The sequence below is a fragment of the Mugil cephalus genome, chromosome 16, assembly GCF_022458985.1.
Source record: "Mugil cephalus isolate CIBA_MC_2020 chromosome 16, CIBA_Mcephalus_1.1, whole genome shotgun sequence".
NCBI classification, from domain to species: Eukaryota; Metazoa; Chordata; class Actinopteri; order Mugiliformes; family Mugilidae; genus Mugil; species Mugil cephalus.
In genome coordinates, this window is record NC_061785.1 from 12,516,195 (window position 1) to 12,535,038 (window position 18,844).

At 41.6% G+C, this 18,844-nt stretch overlaps 1 protein-coding gene across 3 annotated transcripts in view; it reads right to left on the bottom strand.

The window, feature by feature from the left end:
* LOC125022458 overlaps window positions 1–18,844 on the bottom strand; it is a 72,475-nt gene that overhangs the window by 28,095 nt on the left and 25,536 nt on the right. For all 3 annotated transcript variants that reach the window (XR_007114457.1, XM_047609129.1, XM_047609130.1), the window contains exons 6-10: window positions 11,489–11,683; window positions 9,406–9,486; window positions 8,352–8,464; window positions 7,469–7,527; window positions 5,544–5,633 (exon numbers count right to left, since the gene is read on the bottom strand). Coding sequence is in view for 2 of the 3 variants with exons in the window: in XM_047609129.1 (XP_047465085.1) it covers window positions 5,544–5,633; window positions 7,469–7,527; window positions 8,352–8,464; window positions 9,406–9,486; window positions 11,489–11,683 (538 nt within the window). In the remaining variant the exon portion in view is untranslated. The remainder of the gene's footprint in view (window positions 1–5,543; window positions 5,634–7,468; window positions 7,528–8,351; window positions 8,465–9,405; window positions 9,487–11,488; window positions 11,684–18,844) is intronic.

The following is an 18,844-nucleotide window of genomic DNA, read 5'->3' on the forward strand; positions in this document are numbered from 1 at the left end:
GGCGCTCCTATTTCACCTGGTAACGATAAGTTCTATTTTCTGATTGGCTGATCGGACACTAATATTTTTCATCTATTTGTAGATTGCTAATCTCTTTTAAAGTCTAATGTGTGGCGAGTTTCATCATTTTTCAGAGTGAGAAATGTCATGTGTGGACTGAGAGCGTATGAACTTATTGAAATACTTGAGAGCCCTGACGTTACATCTTGTTTGATTAAACTCTACGACCATACACAAACTGTGTGCGCACAGCAGCTGATGACGATCACCCAAAACACCACATAACTCTGTATCCTAAACATCACACAGGCTCTTGTTTCACCGCATGAAAGCCGAGAGCTTTACACGCCCTCCATCTACCCCGACCTCAATCCATCAGCTTAGTAGCAGATCTTAAATGTGGCTCCATTCATTTAAAAAATAATCCAGCGGGCAATTAAGATGCAACCAAACGTCAATGGGTAAGCAATCAAGCCAGAACTCAGCATTTAACTTCAATCAAGCTTGTGTTTATTTCAAAATAAACTAAAATAAAACTTGCTCATACTTTCAAAGATACGACAATGAACTTTATATATCGCAATTAGTGAATGAATAAATGTTGCACTGACTAACTGGTTGAATGGCTTCTCTGCTTGAGCTGCAGCCTGTCAGTTTGTCATATCTCTGTTGGCTGATAATACACTGTGGGTAAGTGGGGGAGGAAATTTCCTACAGAGCACATTAAGATGGTTTATAGGCTCATTATGAATCCAAGAACAAGATCACACTGATTGAGACAAACAAGCAGCAATGCTCGAATGGACGTGTGCTGGGCTGCATTCGCCTATCCATCCTGGTACCGCAGGGATTTAACACACATTAATTCAGTTTGCCACATTCATATGAACCCATGTTCACATTTTTAAACGAATTAAGCTTTTAACTCTGCGGCAATCGACTTTTTATGAAGTTACACGAAGATATGGTTTGGAAACTAATACGCAAATTAATGCTGCTTTGCTTTGGGGATTCAGTTACTTTAAACTTCCACCACAGATTACAGATGACATTTTACCTTCAACATTCAAAGAATAAGGACTACACAATTGTGGGATGAAACGCCTGAGGATTTTTCAAACGATGGTTAGCGTGAATATGTGACAAGTGAAAGAATGCATCCATCTGGCTGGCTCAGAAAGTGAGTCCATAGACCGTCACGTTAAAATGTCAGACTTGACAGCAGAAATGAATATGTTTACAGCCTCGTACAAAACAATTTGTTCCGGCCGCTGTGGTTATTTTCTTTGTTCGTGACAACTGTAATGGGCGCTGCCAAGATGGCGACGAGCAGAGGCAGCACGCTGAGCGACTCCATGCTCGTCAGGAAGTGAATGTCTCGGCAACTATTGGATGGATTGGCGTGAAATGAAGTGGGGACATTCACAGTCCCCGAGGGATAAACCCGTGCACATTTCCGCTTTTCTAGCACAACCAGCGGGTCAAAGTATGCATTTGTTAGCTACGGTACACATTCGTTAGTTGTCTTTTGCCTCAGCTCCACTTACTCTGACAGACACTGCCAAGATGGCCACCACTTAAGATGCTACACTGAGCTTCAAAACTGAAGGAAACATATGAGTGAGCAGTGTGTGTGCTATTTTTTTTAGACTTGTGCGACGCTTACTTTGAGGCAATCTTTGTACGTAGTCAGTGGTCCGAGCATAAAAAATTGGAAAAAAATACCAATAACACTAATTCTCGCTAATGTGGGTGCTTTGATGAGCGTCTCTTTGGTAATTGGACCAATATCCAACCAATAACTCAGAGGAAAAGACATTATCACCTTTAGTTTTGTTCTAAATTATCCCTGAGGCTTAATAAATTCAGTTTATCTGGTCAAACACCTCAGATAATATTCTTTATCACCTCTTTTATGCGACATTATAAACACTGGAAATAGTCTAAAACATCTCTTAGTCTCTCCGGGCGTGTATGGCGCGGTAACTGCAAGAGTCGATTGTGAAGCCGAAGCTTCACCCACTCGGTTCAGGAGGAGATTGCTCCATTTTGCTCCTCTATTGTGGTGGTAATGGGAAACATATCACAGGATTTAATCAAGAGACGCTGAACTGGGGGGAGAGAGAAAGAGAAGGAGAGGGATAATTGAGAGAAAGAGAGAGAGAGAGAGTGGGAATCTGAGGCAGTTGAGAGAGTTACTGAGGAAGACAGAGCCAAATAAAAAAATACAGAAAGGAAGGAGCTAATTGATGATGAAAGAGGCAGTCTACCTGAGGGACAGTGGTGAAAATAGGTGGGAAATAGAGGGTTTGAAGCCATTCTCATTATTTTCCAGTCCGCCGCGTAGATGAGTTCTGCTTTAGTTTAATGATTCAGCACACCTATAACTTTCATATCTGGCATTGTATTGAATAATCACACTGTACGAACCATGAGTATGGATTATACCCAGAATCTACAAGTCAAACCTTTGGCTTTAAATTGTCATTAAATGCTATAACACACAAGGGACTACTGGACACATAGCTTCTCTCTGTACTGACGTAGACTTAGACTTTAATGATCCAGAGGGGTAACTGGTCACAGTAGCTTAGCTGCACATAAAAAAAACACTCTTAAGAACCATGAGTAAAGAAAGATAAGATAAAGTAAGATTAAAATAAAATGAAATATATGTAAGATCTAGTAAAATAAAATTAAAAGCGTCCATTGTGCCAGCAAAAGTAATCTAAGAACAAACTGGATTTCCTTTGAGTCTGAATTTGAAGTCAAATTCAGAATTTGGATGTCTATGTACATGCTAACATGCTAATATGTTTAGCTTAGTTAAGCTTAGTTAGTTTGGCAGATATTTGGTTGGAAACTGGAAGCATGGGACACAAAGATGGTTGGAGCTGATGGTGACAATAATTAGAAATCCTCCTTGCTGCATTAGGGACATTTATTCCATATTTACCACCAATCCAGTTGATATTTGTTGGCTTATCTCAATGTGGAGGTTTGCCGACCACAAACAAACCACAGCCGCGCAGCGTTCATGGCTACAGACAGCCGTGCCTGGGCACCAAGATGAAAACAGACCACGTTAACCCTGGTGATACGGGAGGGAGGGATGGTCAGGGGGAGGGAAGATAAATGAAGGAAGAAACAAGCTCTGGAGTCTGGGACATTCTACGAGATAAACGGTATGTGAGTATCGGAAATAAGACAGATTTCTCCAGCTATTTCCTAATGTACTTACAGCAAGTACAAACACAGATACCAGACGCGAAAGGGGAAATGGGAAAGTCAGAAAATGAGCGGAGGAAATGAGGAGGATGGTGGAGGCAGGGGGTGGCGGTGGGTCAGAAGTCGCTGTGTAACAGGAAATGATGGAACGATAAAAAGAGAAAATTGGAGGACAAGAACAAACAAGAGAGCAAAGGGCACCGGAGCCGTAGCAAAGCTGTTATCAAGTGAAAGGGGATTTACTCATGAAAAAATGGGATGCAGCAAAAATGAACATATTGAGCGCGAAAGAACGACATTTTACCATTTTGAATATGACATATGACATAGGTGTGCTGCTCTCTGATAACCTCTTCGATCATATTTAAATTAGCTGGAAATTAGGTGGAGTCAGCCACTGCCAAGATGGCAAGGACCGGAGACTGTGCTTCAAAACTGCTTTTCAAGAAACTTTATGGGCCACGGAGAGTCCATTACCCTTTCATACAGTCAGGGGTGGTGAGTCAGCTCTCAAACGACAATAAATTGTTCCCTAATTATTTTGTTTTTTAAACAAGCCACATCTGCTTCTTAAAGTGCTGCCCCCATGTGGCCAAAACGGTAAATTACAAAACGGCAAACAAAGCCATGAGCTTGTAATTATACTTGTCCCAATAAAACCTTGTTTGTTCAGGAGCACAACACTAGGATATTTATTATCCAGGAGATTATTTAAAGGTGAGGTTCAGTTTTTTTTGTTGCAAACAGACATGGGTGAGTCAGACAGTTTTAAATTTTCAGAAAAAAATAAGGACTTCTCTCTCATAAATTGTAGCCTGTAAGGAAGGTACCACCTTACAGCCAGTGTGGTTATTAGGGCTGCGTTCACAAAAACAATTTTCTTCTTCACATCGATTTTGATTGATTCACAAAATCCTCCGACCTCTTTTTTAAATCCACACATCCATCTAGTTAGAAAACCTGGCAAGACTGGTTTCGCCTGGCAAACCTCGGCAGACTGAAAGCTGATTGGAATTAAAAAAGTACAACAACAAAGAAGAGGTGCGCAAAAGCAAAGACGTATGAAAGATGTGACACTAAAGATTAAGTAATTTTAGATTTAATTAAAAAAAGATTAGTATCTGAAATATCTCTAAAAGTCTGCCCCCAGGGGCAGCTGTGACTACTGGGGTAGTTTACCACCACCAGGGTGTGACTGCGAGAGTGAATGAATAATGTATTCAACTGAAGGCGCTTTGAGCATCTAAAATGTAAAAGCGCTGTATAAAAACAATGCGTTATTACTATTGCTATCATTAAAATAATTTATATTAGTAGTAGCAACACTCTGTCATAGTGGAGACGACGGGTCAGCAGCGAGGAGGAAAGAAGAAGAAGAAGAAGAACAGAGAGCCGAACTGGGTGGAGGTGAAAGACAAAGGTGGCAGAGAGACACAGAGTAGCTCGGCTAAACCGAGTCGAGTCAGGGTAGGGAGGAGAGGGATAATATTTAAGGAGTCCAAGAGAAAGGAGAGTTTGGCTCGAGGGCTGGAAAGAAGAGAGAGAAGGAGAATAAAGGAGCTTGTGAAGAGAGAGGAGAGCGTGATTAAAAAGGTGGGGTTTATACGAGTATAAATAAAACAGCTAATGCACAACTCGTTTTCTGGCTCGCGGCCTCAGCACGGGTACCCTCAATAACAGGCGCAGCTTTTCATTGCAGAATTCATTCCAGTCATCTCAGCAGAAGGATGTGGCCTCTCTTTCCCTCTCCGCCTCGTGCATTATAAATACTGCATTACAACTTGTTGACTTGCACTCCGGGGCCCCGCGGCATGTTGACGGACCGCTCTCTAGACGAAACCACATCATCATTAGGAGCTCCGGCGGACAGGCAACCAGCACTGATTGGGTTATTTCGCCACATCACGGGGCCCGAGGCCTCGGTTTGAACCTCCGTGATCTACGGCGGCCAACTTGGTTAAGCTAACGGGCTAATCTAATGTTGCTGAAGTCATGCACAGAAACCCCCAGGCCAGCTGTGTCTCGCTCCCCTCGTCTCCAGGTCACATCACAATTAATCTCTGAGGCTGGGCTGACGCCGGAGCGTACCAGGAAGTGGTGGGCCCAGGCAAGCGTCTGATTGGAGGCCTCTGGAGATGAAGCGAACGCCAGCTGGCAGCGAGCGCAGCCCAGACAGCACAGATCTGAGGGACAATAGAGTCCTGGCGCACACAGTCTGCTCGCACTCATTCTGGATGTGTCTCTGCGTATGACAGCACGTGCGTGCGTGTGTGTGTGTGTGTGTGCTATGTTTTTTAGACTTGTGCGACGCTTACTTTGAGCAGATCCTTGGGAAAATCTTGGCTGTCGTTCAGTCCTTCCAGGTTGCCGATGAACTGCGTGCACGACATCCTCTTGCCGATGTTCTGGGGGGGTGGGAGGGAGAGGTGGGGGGCAAAGTAATTTAAAAATATTGAACACATATTTCATAATTATATTTAATAATGACACTGGCTGGAAAGATTTAAAGAGGAGCAGGTGATGGGGATTAATAAAAACGAACCGTCAGTGGAGTACTGAAGGGAATATTTAAAACTTTATTTCATACACACACACACCAATCAGGCATAACATTATAACCACCTTCCTTTTTGACTCATGAGAATGGACAACACAGTGTTCTGGTAACACAATGTTGTTAGTGGGTCCTGTGGGTTGAGGGGAGGGGCCTCTGTGGATCATCCCACAGATGCTTTATCAGTTTTTTTTGCGCTGTTGCTAAACTGTTTTTGTGTGTGTGTGTGTACCAACTTGATGGTAGCATGGCTGCTACCATCAAGGAGTCACTGTCATGGAGTGGGGGCGTCTGGTCTGGTCTAGGTTGCTGATATGTGTCTGAGTAACATCCACCGAAATGAATGCCAGGTCCAAATGTGTCTCAGGACGGTCAATGTTATTCACTCTGTCTCGTCCTGTCAGTGGTTTTAATGTTGTGGCTGATCGGTGTACGTATCTTGTGTAGCCTTATACATAACACTTACTTCTACATACTGTATTATATCATATACATATTGTAATATATCTCATGTCCACTGATTTTCTATTTATATTTGTGTGTATTCATTTTAGTGTACATTTTAGATGCATTTTCACCTCACTACCCTTTTTATTCTCTGTACCGCACATGGTTTAGTACGTTAACTGCGCAGAATGCTTACACAACAGTAGGCACATTTAAAAAAACAAAAAAACAATGTAGTTGAAGCATAGATATCATCCAGCAACAGACTGCAGCTGCCAACCGACACAGCTACTCACATCTGACTAGGGAGCCATTTGATTAAGTCATGTGGTCCACTGATCCCTCTCTTCAGAGGGTATCACAAGCAGTACATGTTCAGTGTCTCTGCTTATAATAAAACAAAAACAAATAAAATTCAAAGCTGCTCAACTGGGTCTGGTCTGGCGAAAACTGCTCTACCCACCTTATAGCCCCCCGGCTAATAGTAGCTTTTCCTCTTTTACAATCTGCAGTCTATTATTTCCTCCAGAACCTATGTACCAGCTGGTCGTTGGTTAGTCTTTTCGGTGCGTTCAAGTGCAACATTTTAGTCCAGACACAGGAGACATGAGGCGAAAGTCAGTCTGAAAAATATCTGCTATGAATTCCTGGCACTGCATTGGCACCAATATTGTTTTTCTGCAATTTCTGAATTCGAACTTCATGTCACTGGTCGTGGTAAAACACGTTTTCCGCTGTTTGCATTATCTGCCTTAATGCTATTTAAATACTCCCAGTGCCCCCCCTCTCTCTTCATAATGATGAGGGGGCATCGTTGATAACAGCTGCAGCAAAGGTCAAACTTAAACCTGCTATAATGTGTCCAAACTTTCCCGACGTGCCCCTCGCTGTAAGAGCTGATCCCCAATCCCATCACCTCCACATCCACTTCAATTAATCATTCATCCGCTGAGCTGCTGCGCTATCGCAGAGAGGAGCTGCCAATGGCCCAGATTTGCAAAGGGAGGCTCTGACTATGAAAGCAGCAGATTAATGAAGATGAAAGAAGCTCAGCAAGCAGACCTGCAGACACAGATCAGCTGGTGATCTGAGCCTTATACTCTGCTGTTAATCAAAGGGGCCACGGAGGAGGAAGTAGCTCTTAAAAATTCAGTTTTATCTTTAGTTGTTACACAACCACACACGTCTTTTTTTTTTTTTTTTTTTTTTTACAGCTCACCTTTAACAAACATTACTCACCTGACCATGCAGATCAGTGTTGAGCAGCATTATGGCACAGGTGAGTGTGTGAACCGCATCTGAAAGGTAAAAACACGGCGTTGGCTGAATTCATATACAAGTATGTACCACTATGCTATATTTAAGGGGATTTTTATGGCTGTTAGCATCTGGCATTAGCTTAAACTAGCCTAGCGTTGTGGCCACAACACAAAACAATTAAAATATGATGATATATGATGATCATTTACATAACACACCTTTATTATAATATATATTTGGATATTTTACTGTGTTGCGCACTGGCTTCAAATTTCAGTTTACCCTAATTAATTCATGTATTTTAAAGTAAATCAAAGCACATTATTTAAGGACATAAAACAATAATTCCCCAAAAAACATTAGGGAAAATGTTCAATATTAGATGGATTTGTCAGAGTCAGAAATGTATGTATTATAAATATCATCAGGTCAGTTTAAATTAATTTAGCAATATGTGTTAGCTAGCTAGCTAATGTTAGCTAGGCTGTGTAAAGATGCCATGTTCCGCTTATTGATAAGGTTTATATTTTAACAGTTAGTATACTAAAACATTAAAAAAATATGTATTCTTATTATAACATGTTCTTGTTATTTTATACATATTTTTTAAATCCCCTCAGTCTTTTTTCCAGTTTGTGGACGGCTGCCATTTTGCAACATGCATGTATCATATTTTAGATGCTGCCCACTGAGTTCAAACAGCAAGTTCTCTTCATTTAGTTATGTCTTTTAAACTGCATCAAAGCTGATTATTCAAAGACATAAGGGAATAAGTTATTCCTTAAAGGATATCGGGGAATATGTTCAATACTAGATTCATAAATGTTTCCACCGCTGCCAGAGAGAATTCTTCAGCCCTCACCCTCAGATGGTATGACTTGAGGGTTGCAGTCCAAGTACCGCCTGGAAAAGTGTGACAGCACCCTCTCCCTCTCCTGAGTCTCTCCCATCAGGGCAAACTGCCTGAGGAATGTCCTGCAGCACAAACATGTCAGCAGATGAACACCAAATATCGAACTGGTTACATATTAAAGATGGCCTGTTTTTAAACTGCACCGAGAATTAAAGTGCACTAGAAAATATGTTCGGTGTATGAGCTCCCGATTTCCCTTATGTGGTGCTCCTACAATTAAGATTTACATTTAGTCAAGTCACATAGTTAGATAAGATAACATACAAGACACAAAAAGGTTCAAATGTGGAATTAAATGTGCTGTAATACAACAAGGATTCTGGTCATTTGTCTGATGCTTCACTTTTTATTGAGTATTTCTGAAGTGCTCAAAACTACCCTCATTGCACATCTAATAAATAAAAAGTTCCATACACTACAATTATTTATGCACAGTGGTGTTTAAGTAAAACATCTCAGCGCTTGTTAATGTTTTCTAAGGAAAATTAAAATAGAGAAACATGTGGTAGAGGCTGTTACTCACTATAAATGGCAGTATTAACTGTGTCTTGACACAATTTGTATTGTTATTGACGATATATAAATAAAATTGAACTGAATTGAATTGAATTAAGCTTTGTGATGCAGCATCACATCTGACCTCTAGAGGGAAGTGTTTAGCAGGAGACAGCTTCAACTGCTACGTGCCGATTAAACAGTAACAGTGCAGGTTTTTGATCTAATTAAGGCCACAGCCGCACTGAGGAAAAGATTCATGTTTAAACTGTCACAATTTAAAAATGTGCTGTTTACAAACACCCACTTGCCAGTTCATTAGGTACACTCAAGAGAAGAAAACCCTTTTAGTAGCTTCATGAATGTCATTGATTCAGCATTAGTCTGAAATAGCTGTTGAGGAAGAAGGATTTAGTGCAGGACTGTTACATTAAAATGTATTTATTTTTACTAGTGTACCTAATGAAATGGCAAGTGAGTGTTTTCGGTTTCTGACGCTGTTTCTTACCGTAATGCTTGGTCAAGAGTGAGGCCTGTGAAATTGAAGAAACTCAGATACTCCTCTGCAACCATTCGGCTGAAATCATTACTGTAAACAAACAAACAGAGATAAAATAGTATAAGAAGGGATGTAATAACATGAGGATTCAAAATATATATATATATATATCATGACCATTAAAGCATGAATCAAACATTGAAAGGAGGGCTTTATCAGCTTAGTGAATGGCCTCTGTTCAGGCTGTCAGTGTGTCAGCGTGCACTGGCACAGTCAGCCTGGGATGCCGACCGGAGGCCAGAAAAAAAAAGGGGGGAAGAGAAATAAAGGAGGAGATTCCCAGGGTGCATCTGTCAGAAAACGAGGAAACCCTTTAATCCCAAATTCTTTCTCATCAGCACGACAAGCAGCCGACAGACTGACGGGCTGATTGAGCAACGCAGCACTGGAGGAATGCAGATCCACCAAAACACAGTGCTTGGTAGGCAGAATGTAAAGTACAAAGGTAAATGGACAGGAAATAAACTTATGAGGCAGTGGCAACATTCGAATTAGACAAAAAATAACATCAAACGAATATTTTGTTCAATGAATGTATTAACGTTTTTTTGAATAGTGGATTATTCCTTTGGTTTACTACTAAAACATAACAGAACTTCTACTAATACATTTTGTTCAAACATAATAATGACTGAATATTTAAACACAATATCCAAGAAAGAAAAACCCATTTCACCAAATTGTAGCAACGGTTTGGACCGTCTCTCGGGTCGTCTTTTGGCATGATCTTTGGGTGGCATGAATTTGCAAACACAATAAAGCAGTTACATTTTTAAATAAAGTAACTGCTAATCCTTCCATTTTTAGTCCATTAGGAGTTTGGCATATCAATGTTATACAGTTACAAGGGATAACTCAACTTTCTTCGTTTATAGCTTCCACTTTAGTTTTTATGGTGTGGTGAGTCTGTTCGGGATTACCACATACAAATGGAAATGTAGGTAAATGTTACATAATTTATAGAGTTGCTTTAATCATAAAGTGAAATATTATATTTTTTGGTCCTAGTTACCACTAAAATCACCATGGTGATATGGGGCTTGGAGCATCGCGTAAACCCAGATGGAGCAGCTGCGGTATTTTCTCTCCTAACTCCGTTCTGCTTGTTTCACTGGGAAATATCTGATGAAATGCACAAGAAGGCTACCTAGTCAACCTGATCCTGTTTTACATGTGGCCAGGGCTTTAGAAGGGTCCGTGTTCTTTTTGGTATTTCGGGTTTTCGAACTTTAATAATAACATGAAAAATACGAGGTTGACACTGGATTTTCAGACCCGTGTCGATCCGCCTTTGGTGTGCTTTCACAACGCCAGCAGTTCTGGGTCTGACCTCCGGCTGTGAGAGCTGCGTGCCTGTTTTTTCCCCCCTCTCATACATCATCACATCGAAAACATCATCATTACACATTTAAGTGCGCCAAATCTCCTCTTCTCCATGGATGCAGAGCAGCTCGTGAATCTCACGGTCTTGCCAGTGCGCTGCCATGATCGATAAAAAAGTGCCATATAGATGTTCTTCCATTAACGATCATGAAACAACATATTTTGATTTGTTTGATTGAAAAATCTCTGCCCTTCATAGATGGGAGTAGAACAAAACTTTGCTCAGTTTTTGAGCTGCTCGTAGCCCTGGAGCTTCTACAATGATGTATTCTGACTGGCCGTCTAGTGACAAAATCAGAATGCGACAGGCAGGAACATCAACTTCATTATGTAAATTAACGTCAAGCCAAGTCAATAAAATCCCGGGTCGATTGCCAGGTTGAAAACCTGGGCCGACCCTTTCACGTCGGACGTTCTATGTGAAAGGAAAAAATGTTAAGAGGCCAGAGCAAGCACTAAGGCAAGGAAAACAGGAAGAAACCTTGAGCAGAACCCAGAAAATGTTTCACAAAGGCAAGTTACTGTCACACTCATTGCAATAAGAAGACTAACAGCCAAGATGTTAATCTGCAGGATTAGAGTGCAGGGTGCTTCAACCCTACCCCTCACATATGGGGATTTTTAGGCACTAAAACCTTCCAAGACTCACTTCTTGCTGAGATGACGTGCCACATCGGACTTCCTGAAGCCATCCAAGTTAAAGAGACGCTTGGCCAGGCGCCTGGCTGAGGCCACGTCAGCGCGGTGGCTTCCGTTGGTCAGGGTGTCGCTGCTGCCCAAACTTGGCCTGTCATTGAGGTCCTGGTCCAGCTCAGAGTCTGTCGCCAGCCGGACCTTGTCCCTGCTGGATGGATTGTATAGAGGAGACACAGCAGAAAGAGTGACTGGTAGCGGGACACAAATGAGCAGTAAGAAACACAGTCCTGTGTAAAAATGAATAGCAGAAGTTATCAGAAATGTTTAGTTGCTGTTTTTGAGGCGGGGCAAGGGTTCACATACTTTTGCATCTCATATATCTGTGAAAATGATTCATTTTCTTGAATAAACAAACAGAAAAGTATAATATTTCTGTTTCATTTGTTCAATCTGGTGTCTAATTTCGGGGCTTGCATGATGAATGCTGATGTTTTGAGTCATTTTTATGTGGTCCAAAATACTTTTAAGCAACACTGTATAAAGAACGGGAGGGGAAGATAGGAAACGAAGCACATTATGGTTCAGGATTAGAAAGTAAGAAGAAGAGGAAGTCAGAAACTGGTGAATAATTGAACAGTGGAGTGAAAAAAATGATAGTGATATAATAATAAAAGCAATAAATCCAGTCCATCAATAATTTAATATCTGGTTTGTGCTCAAATCAGAGATTTCAGCTGTTATGAAGCCAAGGCAGGGTGAGATGAAATAAGTAATATTAAAAACAAAGTAGTGCGTGGATGAAAAAATAGATATGCAGCAGTAAACAAAGTGAATAGTTGTAGTAATTTTGCATGCAAATCTTTTGGTTTTAATTTTACTTTTAGCATTTGGCGTCATTCTATGGTTCAGACGGCACAATATTTAAAATCTTCCTTATTTTTTTCCTCCTTTAAAACAACATTCAAAGTTAGTTCAGAAGTGCAGAGCTTAAAAGCATGTTATGTCACAGTGCGCTGAAAGACTTTCATCTTCTGCTAAAATATGGATGACAGAAAGGAAGTCTAAAACTCACTCCATCCAGCAGTTATAATCCACACTTCCTAGAAAAGCCGAGCACTCATTTGGATTTATCAGCACTAGGCGTGAGCCAAGAAAACACCTCTGTACAATGTATGTGAGTCACGTAAATCACAGCAGAGCAAACAGTACGAGCTTTGAAGCTACAATAGTCAACTGGGGTTTTGCACAGGGGATCAAGAGCAGGTACAATATTTACCTTCTTAGCTTAGTGTGTTAAGCGGTGGTGTGTGGTGTAATGCCACCATTTGCCAATTTGTGATACATGTAACGACTGAAGGCAATGTGGCTATTTTTGTTGATATTTGGTCATAAGTCATAGTGTAAATGTTGATCCCGATGCTGGTTCTAGTTGAAAAGTCAGAGGATCAACAAAGTTCATCCTGTGGGGAAAGTGAATGTTTTCAGCAAATTTCCAAGCAGTGAACCAGCAGTTTATTAAGCAGTTGGAGCCAAACCCACATAGTAGTCGGAAAGGCACAAATAATGTGTTTTTTACACATACTTATTTTGAACACAGTTTTCAAATGATTTGTATTTGAAAAGAAGAAAAACATCCTATCAAAAAGCTGCCTTTCATTCTGTGGCTGCAGTGAATATTTGTATGTCTGCCCAGACTGAGTGAAGTTCAAGAGTCAGGGTGAAATGTCTCAACTCTGTAACAGAGGAGGCTCTGACTGGACAAAACACGACTTAACTGCATCATTATTTGTGCCGAATAGACTTTTTTGTAACCTTAACTGGGTTGCGGAGGAGGCATATAACTTTTGTGAAGCAAGTTTGGGCAGGAGATTATTCTGGTACGTTACATTAGTATTGAGACGTCTGGAGTCAGGTTCTCTCACGTTAGCATTCGTCTTAGTTACCATTTGTTAAGGTAATTAAAACTATTGTCTGTTGGTAAATGGTCTTGCTTTTATATAGCACTTTTCTACCTATTGGTACTCAAAGTGCTTTACCGTCACAGAGGTTCAGTGTCTTGCTCAAGGACATGTGGCACATTTCAGAGATCGAACCACCAACCTCTCTACCTACTGAGCTATAGTCACCCCTATAGTCACCCACAAGCACCAGATAATCATCACAGTCATGTTCTGTCCCTTCAAGTCAGCCTAAATCACATGTGTTAGCTGCATTTAATACATATACCCTTTTACCTCCTCAACAAATACAAATACTTGATGCACACCCCTAACCTGAAGACTGATTTTTGAGACCTGAAGTGTCTCCGGCCGCTGCCATTTTGGCAGTACCTGACTCTACCTAATTCCCAGCTAATTAAAAAATGGTCAAAGAGGTGGGGCGTGTACGTATCTTCGAGTTAGACAGTTGGCATGATCGCCAAAAATCTGGTTGACATCACCCAAATATTTTCTGAAGAGCAGTTTTAAAGCTCAGTGTGGTATTACCACATTTGCAATGCCTGACTCTACCTAAGTACCAGCTAATTCAAAAAGTGGTCAAAGAGGTGAAGCATTTACGTAGCTCTAGAGACAGTTAGCAACCTATGAGGACACCCAACTGTCACTCAAAGCAGCCATGCCCTTAAATATACAAAACTACAGACCTCTTCACAGTTTGTAAACAGTATGACGTTTTTGAGGGGCGGGGCTTAGCTGGAGGCAAAACATCTCAAACACTATAGCCTGTAAATGCTGGTTAGCATATTTCAACGGACTGTTTTCACAAGAATGGATGAGGAAAAAGCATATTTTACATAATATGCTAATACACCCACTCTCCGAGATATTTTTTTTTAATAGTTGACTCTGACTGATGGGACTATATTCACTGACCGCTACAATCTCACTGGATGGACAATTTGACCAAAGTAGGACACAGAAGGGAGGTGATGGAAGTCTGGTCTGTCTTTATCAAGCCAAGCGTTATCAAACCTAGTAAATTCTACTTCAGCTTAGACACTCCTGGAAGTCGTTACGTTAACTAGTGGTTAGCATTAGCATTAGCATTAACATGTAACAAGAATTCCCCCAAATAATGATTAGCTTAATTAATTTCAGTCACAATTTAGTCTAACCCATAGCGTTATCCAGACTGAAAATGATGATGCATTATCTGTTATGAAGTGTGCATGTTGTTGTTGATTGTCTCGCTCCAATCCTTTCTTTTAACCGCCAAAGCCAAAACCAAAGTTGTCTATGACTGGCAGTGGCTGGTATGTGATAAAACTTCAAGTTAGTATTTTAGATTTTTCAGTTCGGGCCCCAGAAATTCAGCAAGACAACATTTTCACGTTTGAAAGTGACACTGTTTGCCTCAAGCTTCCCTCTGTTTTGTCTCCAGCTAACAATGTGACGTCACAGTGACGTAGGCCATGAAGGGATCTATGAAGCTTGATATGATTTAAATTATGCTACATACAGTTGTCATGAATGGAAAGTTAGCCATTGAGTTGGTGACTAACTCCATTTTGGAGGCAGCCTCTAGTGGACATGTGGGGAACTCCACATTTTTGTCACCTCATTGTCGGCTCTGTGAGGTCGGTGCTTGTCTAAAAGTAAACTCAGGAGATCGTCAAAGTCACTAGACTGTATCCTCTGTGGAGATTCACAGCAAACCACACATAGCAATCACTAAACCGGACATGTAGAGGCTGGGTTAATGAGTGGAAGTCTACTAATGCTGCTTCATATCAACAGGTTTGCCTGACTCATGCCACCCAAACAAAACTTTTGAATTTCCCTTCTGGACGTCATATTCAAATCCTCATATTAACATGACAGACAGGTGAGACAAGTTCTTAGGGGAAGACATACCTGTGGCACGACTGTCTGTTTGCCAAATATCTTTCCTCCTTGATAGCTGATGAACCATGACAGCAGAAGACAGATGACGTCCTCATTCCTGCAGCCTGACTGCCGCTTCGCCTTCGACTGACCCCTCCTCTACCTCCTGACTTGTCACCTGAACGCATCAAGGTCCGGTCCTCAGACGTAACGCACGCGAACACCTGCACCGACTCCCAAGAGTCTGGCAGAGTCTGACGTTCCTCTGCTCAGTTTTGAGCCTGACTGAGACTTCATGGGTGCCTCTTTACTTTACTTTACCGCCTTCCTGCTCAGTCTCTGTGTTTGCTGTCATCCGATCTTCACAGCAAGCCTTCTCTCTCCCCCCCAAAGTAAAAGAGCCGTTTGTCCTGCAGTGCCTCTCTGTCTCTATCTTTTCCCCTCCGAGTCTGTTTGCTGTTATTTCTCTTCTCTCTTTTTACTCCTCCCTCTCTCATTCTCCCTCCCTACTCCACTGTGTAAACTCTCACTGTCCCCTGCTGACCTTGGATACGAAGCACGAGACTTGGCTCGCCTGGTGCCTTTAAAAAATTACCCTCCATTCATTGCTCTCGCTGAGTGTCTATCCCTTGGGTGTTGTACAGATTATGGTCTACCTGGTTTCTGGTGCGAGTTATTAAACACACAGAGGAAACAAAAGGTATGAGGTGTCAGGTTTAAGCCACTGGGTGTGTGTCTCTATACTGCTTTGCCCAGGGAAAGAATAGGTGGTTTTTTTGTCAACATCTGAGGCCATTGTGGAGTCTGTTTACAGCATACGCTTCATCTGCAGGCATGTCCGTAGTTGTAAGATCAGGCCGGTGCTGCAGTTAAGGCCCCGCCACCTGTTAGTACTGTTTCATGAAGAGCCAGCACTGTGCCCCGAGAGGTCCTGAGAGAATTCCCAGTGTCAGCCTCTGCTTTAACGGTATCCACGCCTAATTGAACCCCCCTCTCAGTCCACTGGGCAGCTCCACACAATGAGCCACTGTCTAATGGTACGTCTGAAAAGGGTGATGTGAGGGAAGGAAGAGGGCGAGGAGGAGGAGGAGGAGGAGGAGAAAGGGAAGGGGAGAGAAATTCCAACTTTTATCAAAGTATGGACGAGCCTTCAGGGATATTTCCCTCATGGATTCCAGGCCGCTCAAAAATGTGATGGGATCAGCACTGAACAAACATTTACCTTCACGGTTCGGTTTTCAACTTTCACCAGGAAGGTGTTTTTCCGGACGAAAAATGAAGCTGCTTTGTTTTCAACGTTTCTTCCTGAATCAGCTGAAATCTGAGACTGGATTCCTGTTCGGGACACGCAAACACACAGGAAAAACACACACACCGCCGTGTCCCCGCTGCTCAGTGTCACTCACCTACGCTCACTCGCCGAAACACTAGGTTCACTAGTGAGCTCATTCTAACGTAACAGTCTGAGAGAGCTGCTGATTCAACCGTGTTTTCAGTTTGGAGCCTGTGGTTTGTAGTGCTATTGTGTTGTGTTGTACTGACACATAGTCGTATTATTTCAGGCAGTGGGCTAAGCTAAAGGACAGAAGCACTTTTAATCCAATCCAGTTTAACGGCACCATAAACTATATCGAACGACCACTTAAATGACCACCTAGACATCTCAATATAAAAGCGATCACACTACTAATGATAAAGGAGCGAAGAGTCAAAATAATGAGTCTATGATGGATATTTGTGGGAAAAAAACTTAATATGATACATATTGTAAAAGAAGCTGTCATGTCTCTTACTAACTGAGAGCATAAATAAAGATAGTGGTCAGTAGTGAGGAAATATAATTTAAATTTACACTCACTTGACAAAACATTAGGCACGCTAGTGAATATATAACAGTCCTGCACTACATCTTGCTTTCATGAAAGTTGTGGTATTCAGTGTTTATTTAAAACCCATAGTGAAAGGGGCATTTAGTGCATTTATATATATATAAGGACGCATTCATTAGTGTACTTCATGAACTGGTAAGTGAGTGTAACCTTCACTCTCTCAGCATTATGACTGTTGTCCTCTTCCGCCATCTAGTGGGTAAAGAAGCAACGGTGCAGCCACTCCATCCTGCAGTGCTGTCACACTAACTTAGGGTGACTTTCACAACGCTAGGCTACCTCACCGTGAAACACATTACATGGCACTGACAGACACGTCCTCGTCATAATCGGACACCAGAACGACATGAGAGTGTTTGAAACCACCGGATGCTGTGTCTCAAAGGCTGTAAGATGTTGTGATTTGCAGAGAGTCAAAATGAAGTCAAGGTGAGCCTCAGTGCCGCAGCAGCCATCTGCCTCTGTCTAACATGCCTTCAGCACACACACTCCCTGCCTGGCAGACAGCAGAGGGACCACAGGCAGCCTTCTAGCGACCTTCACTTTAATCTGCTCGGCTCCAGAATAGCACTGCAGCACGGCTCCGCACAAGGAGAATGACACAGACCGAGACAGTCGTTCGTCTGGAGTCTGACAACACTCCATTAACAGGGTCCCGACATCCGAAAGCAGGCAATCTAAGCTGCATTAATACTAAATTAGCACCAGAGACTCTGCAATTTGTAGCTGCTAATGAACCGTTTATTCAAAGGCTGACATGAGATTAGTGTCTTCTGAGCTAATAATAATAAGAATAATGCAATGGCTGAATGTCAGCATCCTTTAAAGCCCTAAACTACTGCAGCTTCGTTGTTGGGAAAGCCAGAAGCAAGTGATACGAAGACCTGCAAACACACACATGCAAACACTAAAATCTTACAATGACAACAGCCTCATGTAGCCAGAATCAATTCTTACTGGTAAAAGAGACATTATGAGAGAAAGAAAAACAATCAGAGCGATAATTTTGTAAAGAATTTCAATTCCAACGTGTATGACTATGTCACTTTTACTCTATTGTCCATCACCACAAAGGTCTTTGCTGAGACATAATCAGTTTCCAGTGGAGAGACTCCAGACCATAGTCTATGGCAGTGGTTCCCAACCTTTCTTCATATTTTTATTATATTATCATGGCTTAATTTCAAGCGCCTGAACATGCACGTTAATGAGTTTCTCACAACACATCATCTTATGTCACATTTAGAGCATTGCTAAGAAATTAATGGCGCATGCCCACTGAAACAGTCGGGGCCTCAAAATATGAAATGGATGGAGACTGAGTTAAGTTTGTACTTTGAACAATGCAAATAATTCCACTTGTGAAACAGACATAATTAGAGAAAAAAATCCTGTTACCCTATGTAGTTTAGGTAGATAAAGGTCTCAGTCACATCTGAGTAAAATAATCCTATTTCTATAAATATCATATCATCTTTTTTTAAGGATTTTCTTTTCACTGACCCCTTGCAATTACACCATGGACCACTAGGGGTCTGCAGATCCCCAAGTTCAGAATCCCTGGTCTGTGGCATAGACTGTAAAACAAGTGGATACTATGACAGCTCTTCAAAAGTGAAGACGGGATCATTTAAAATCACATGACACTCTTTCAAA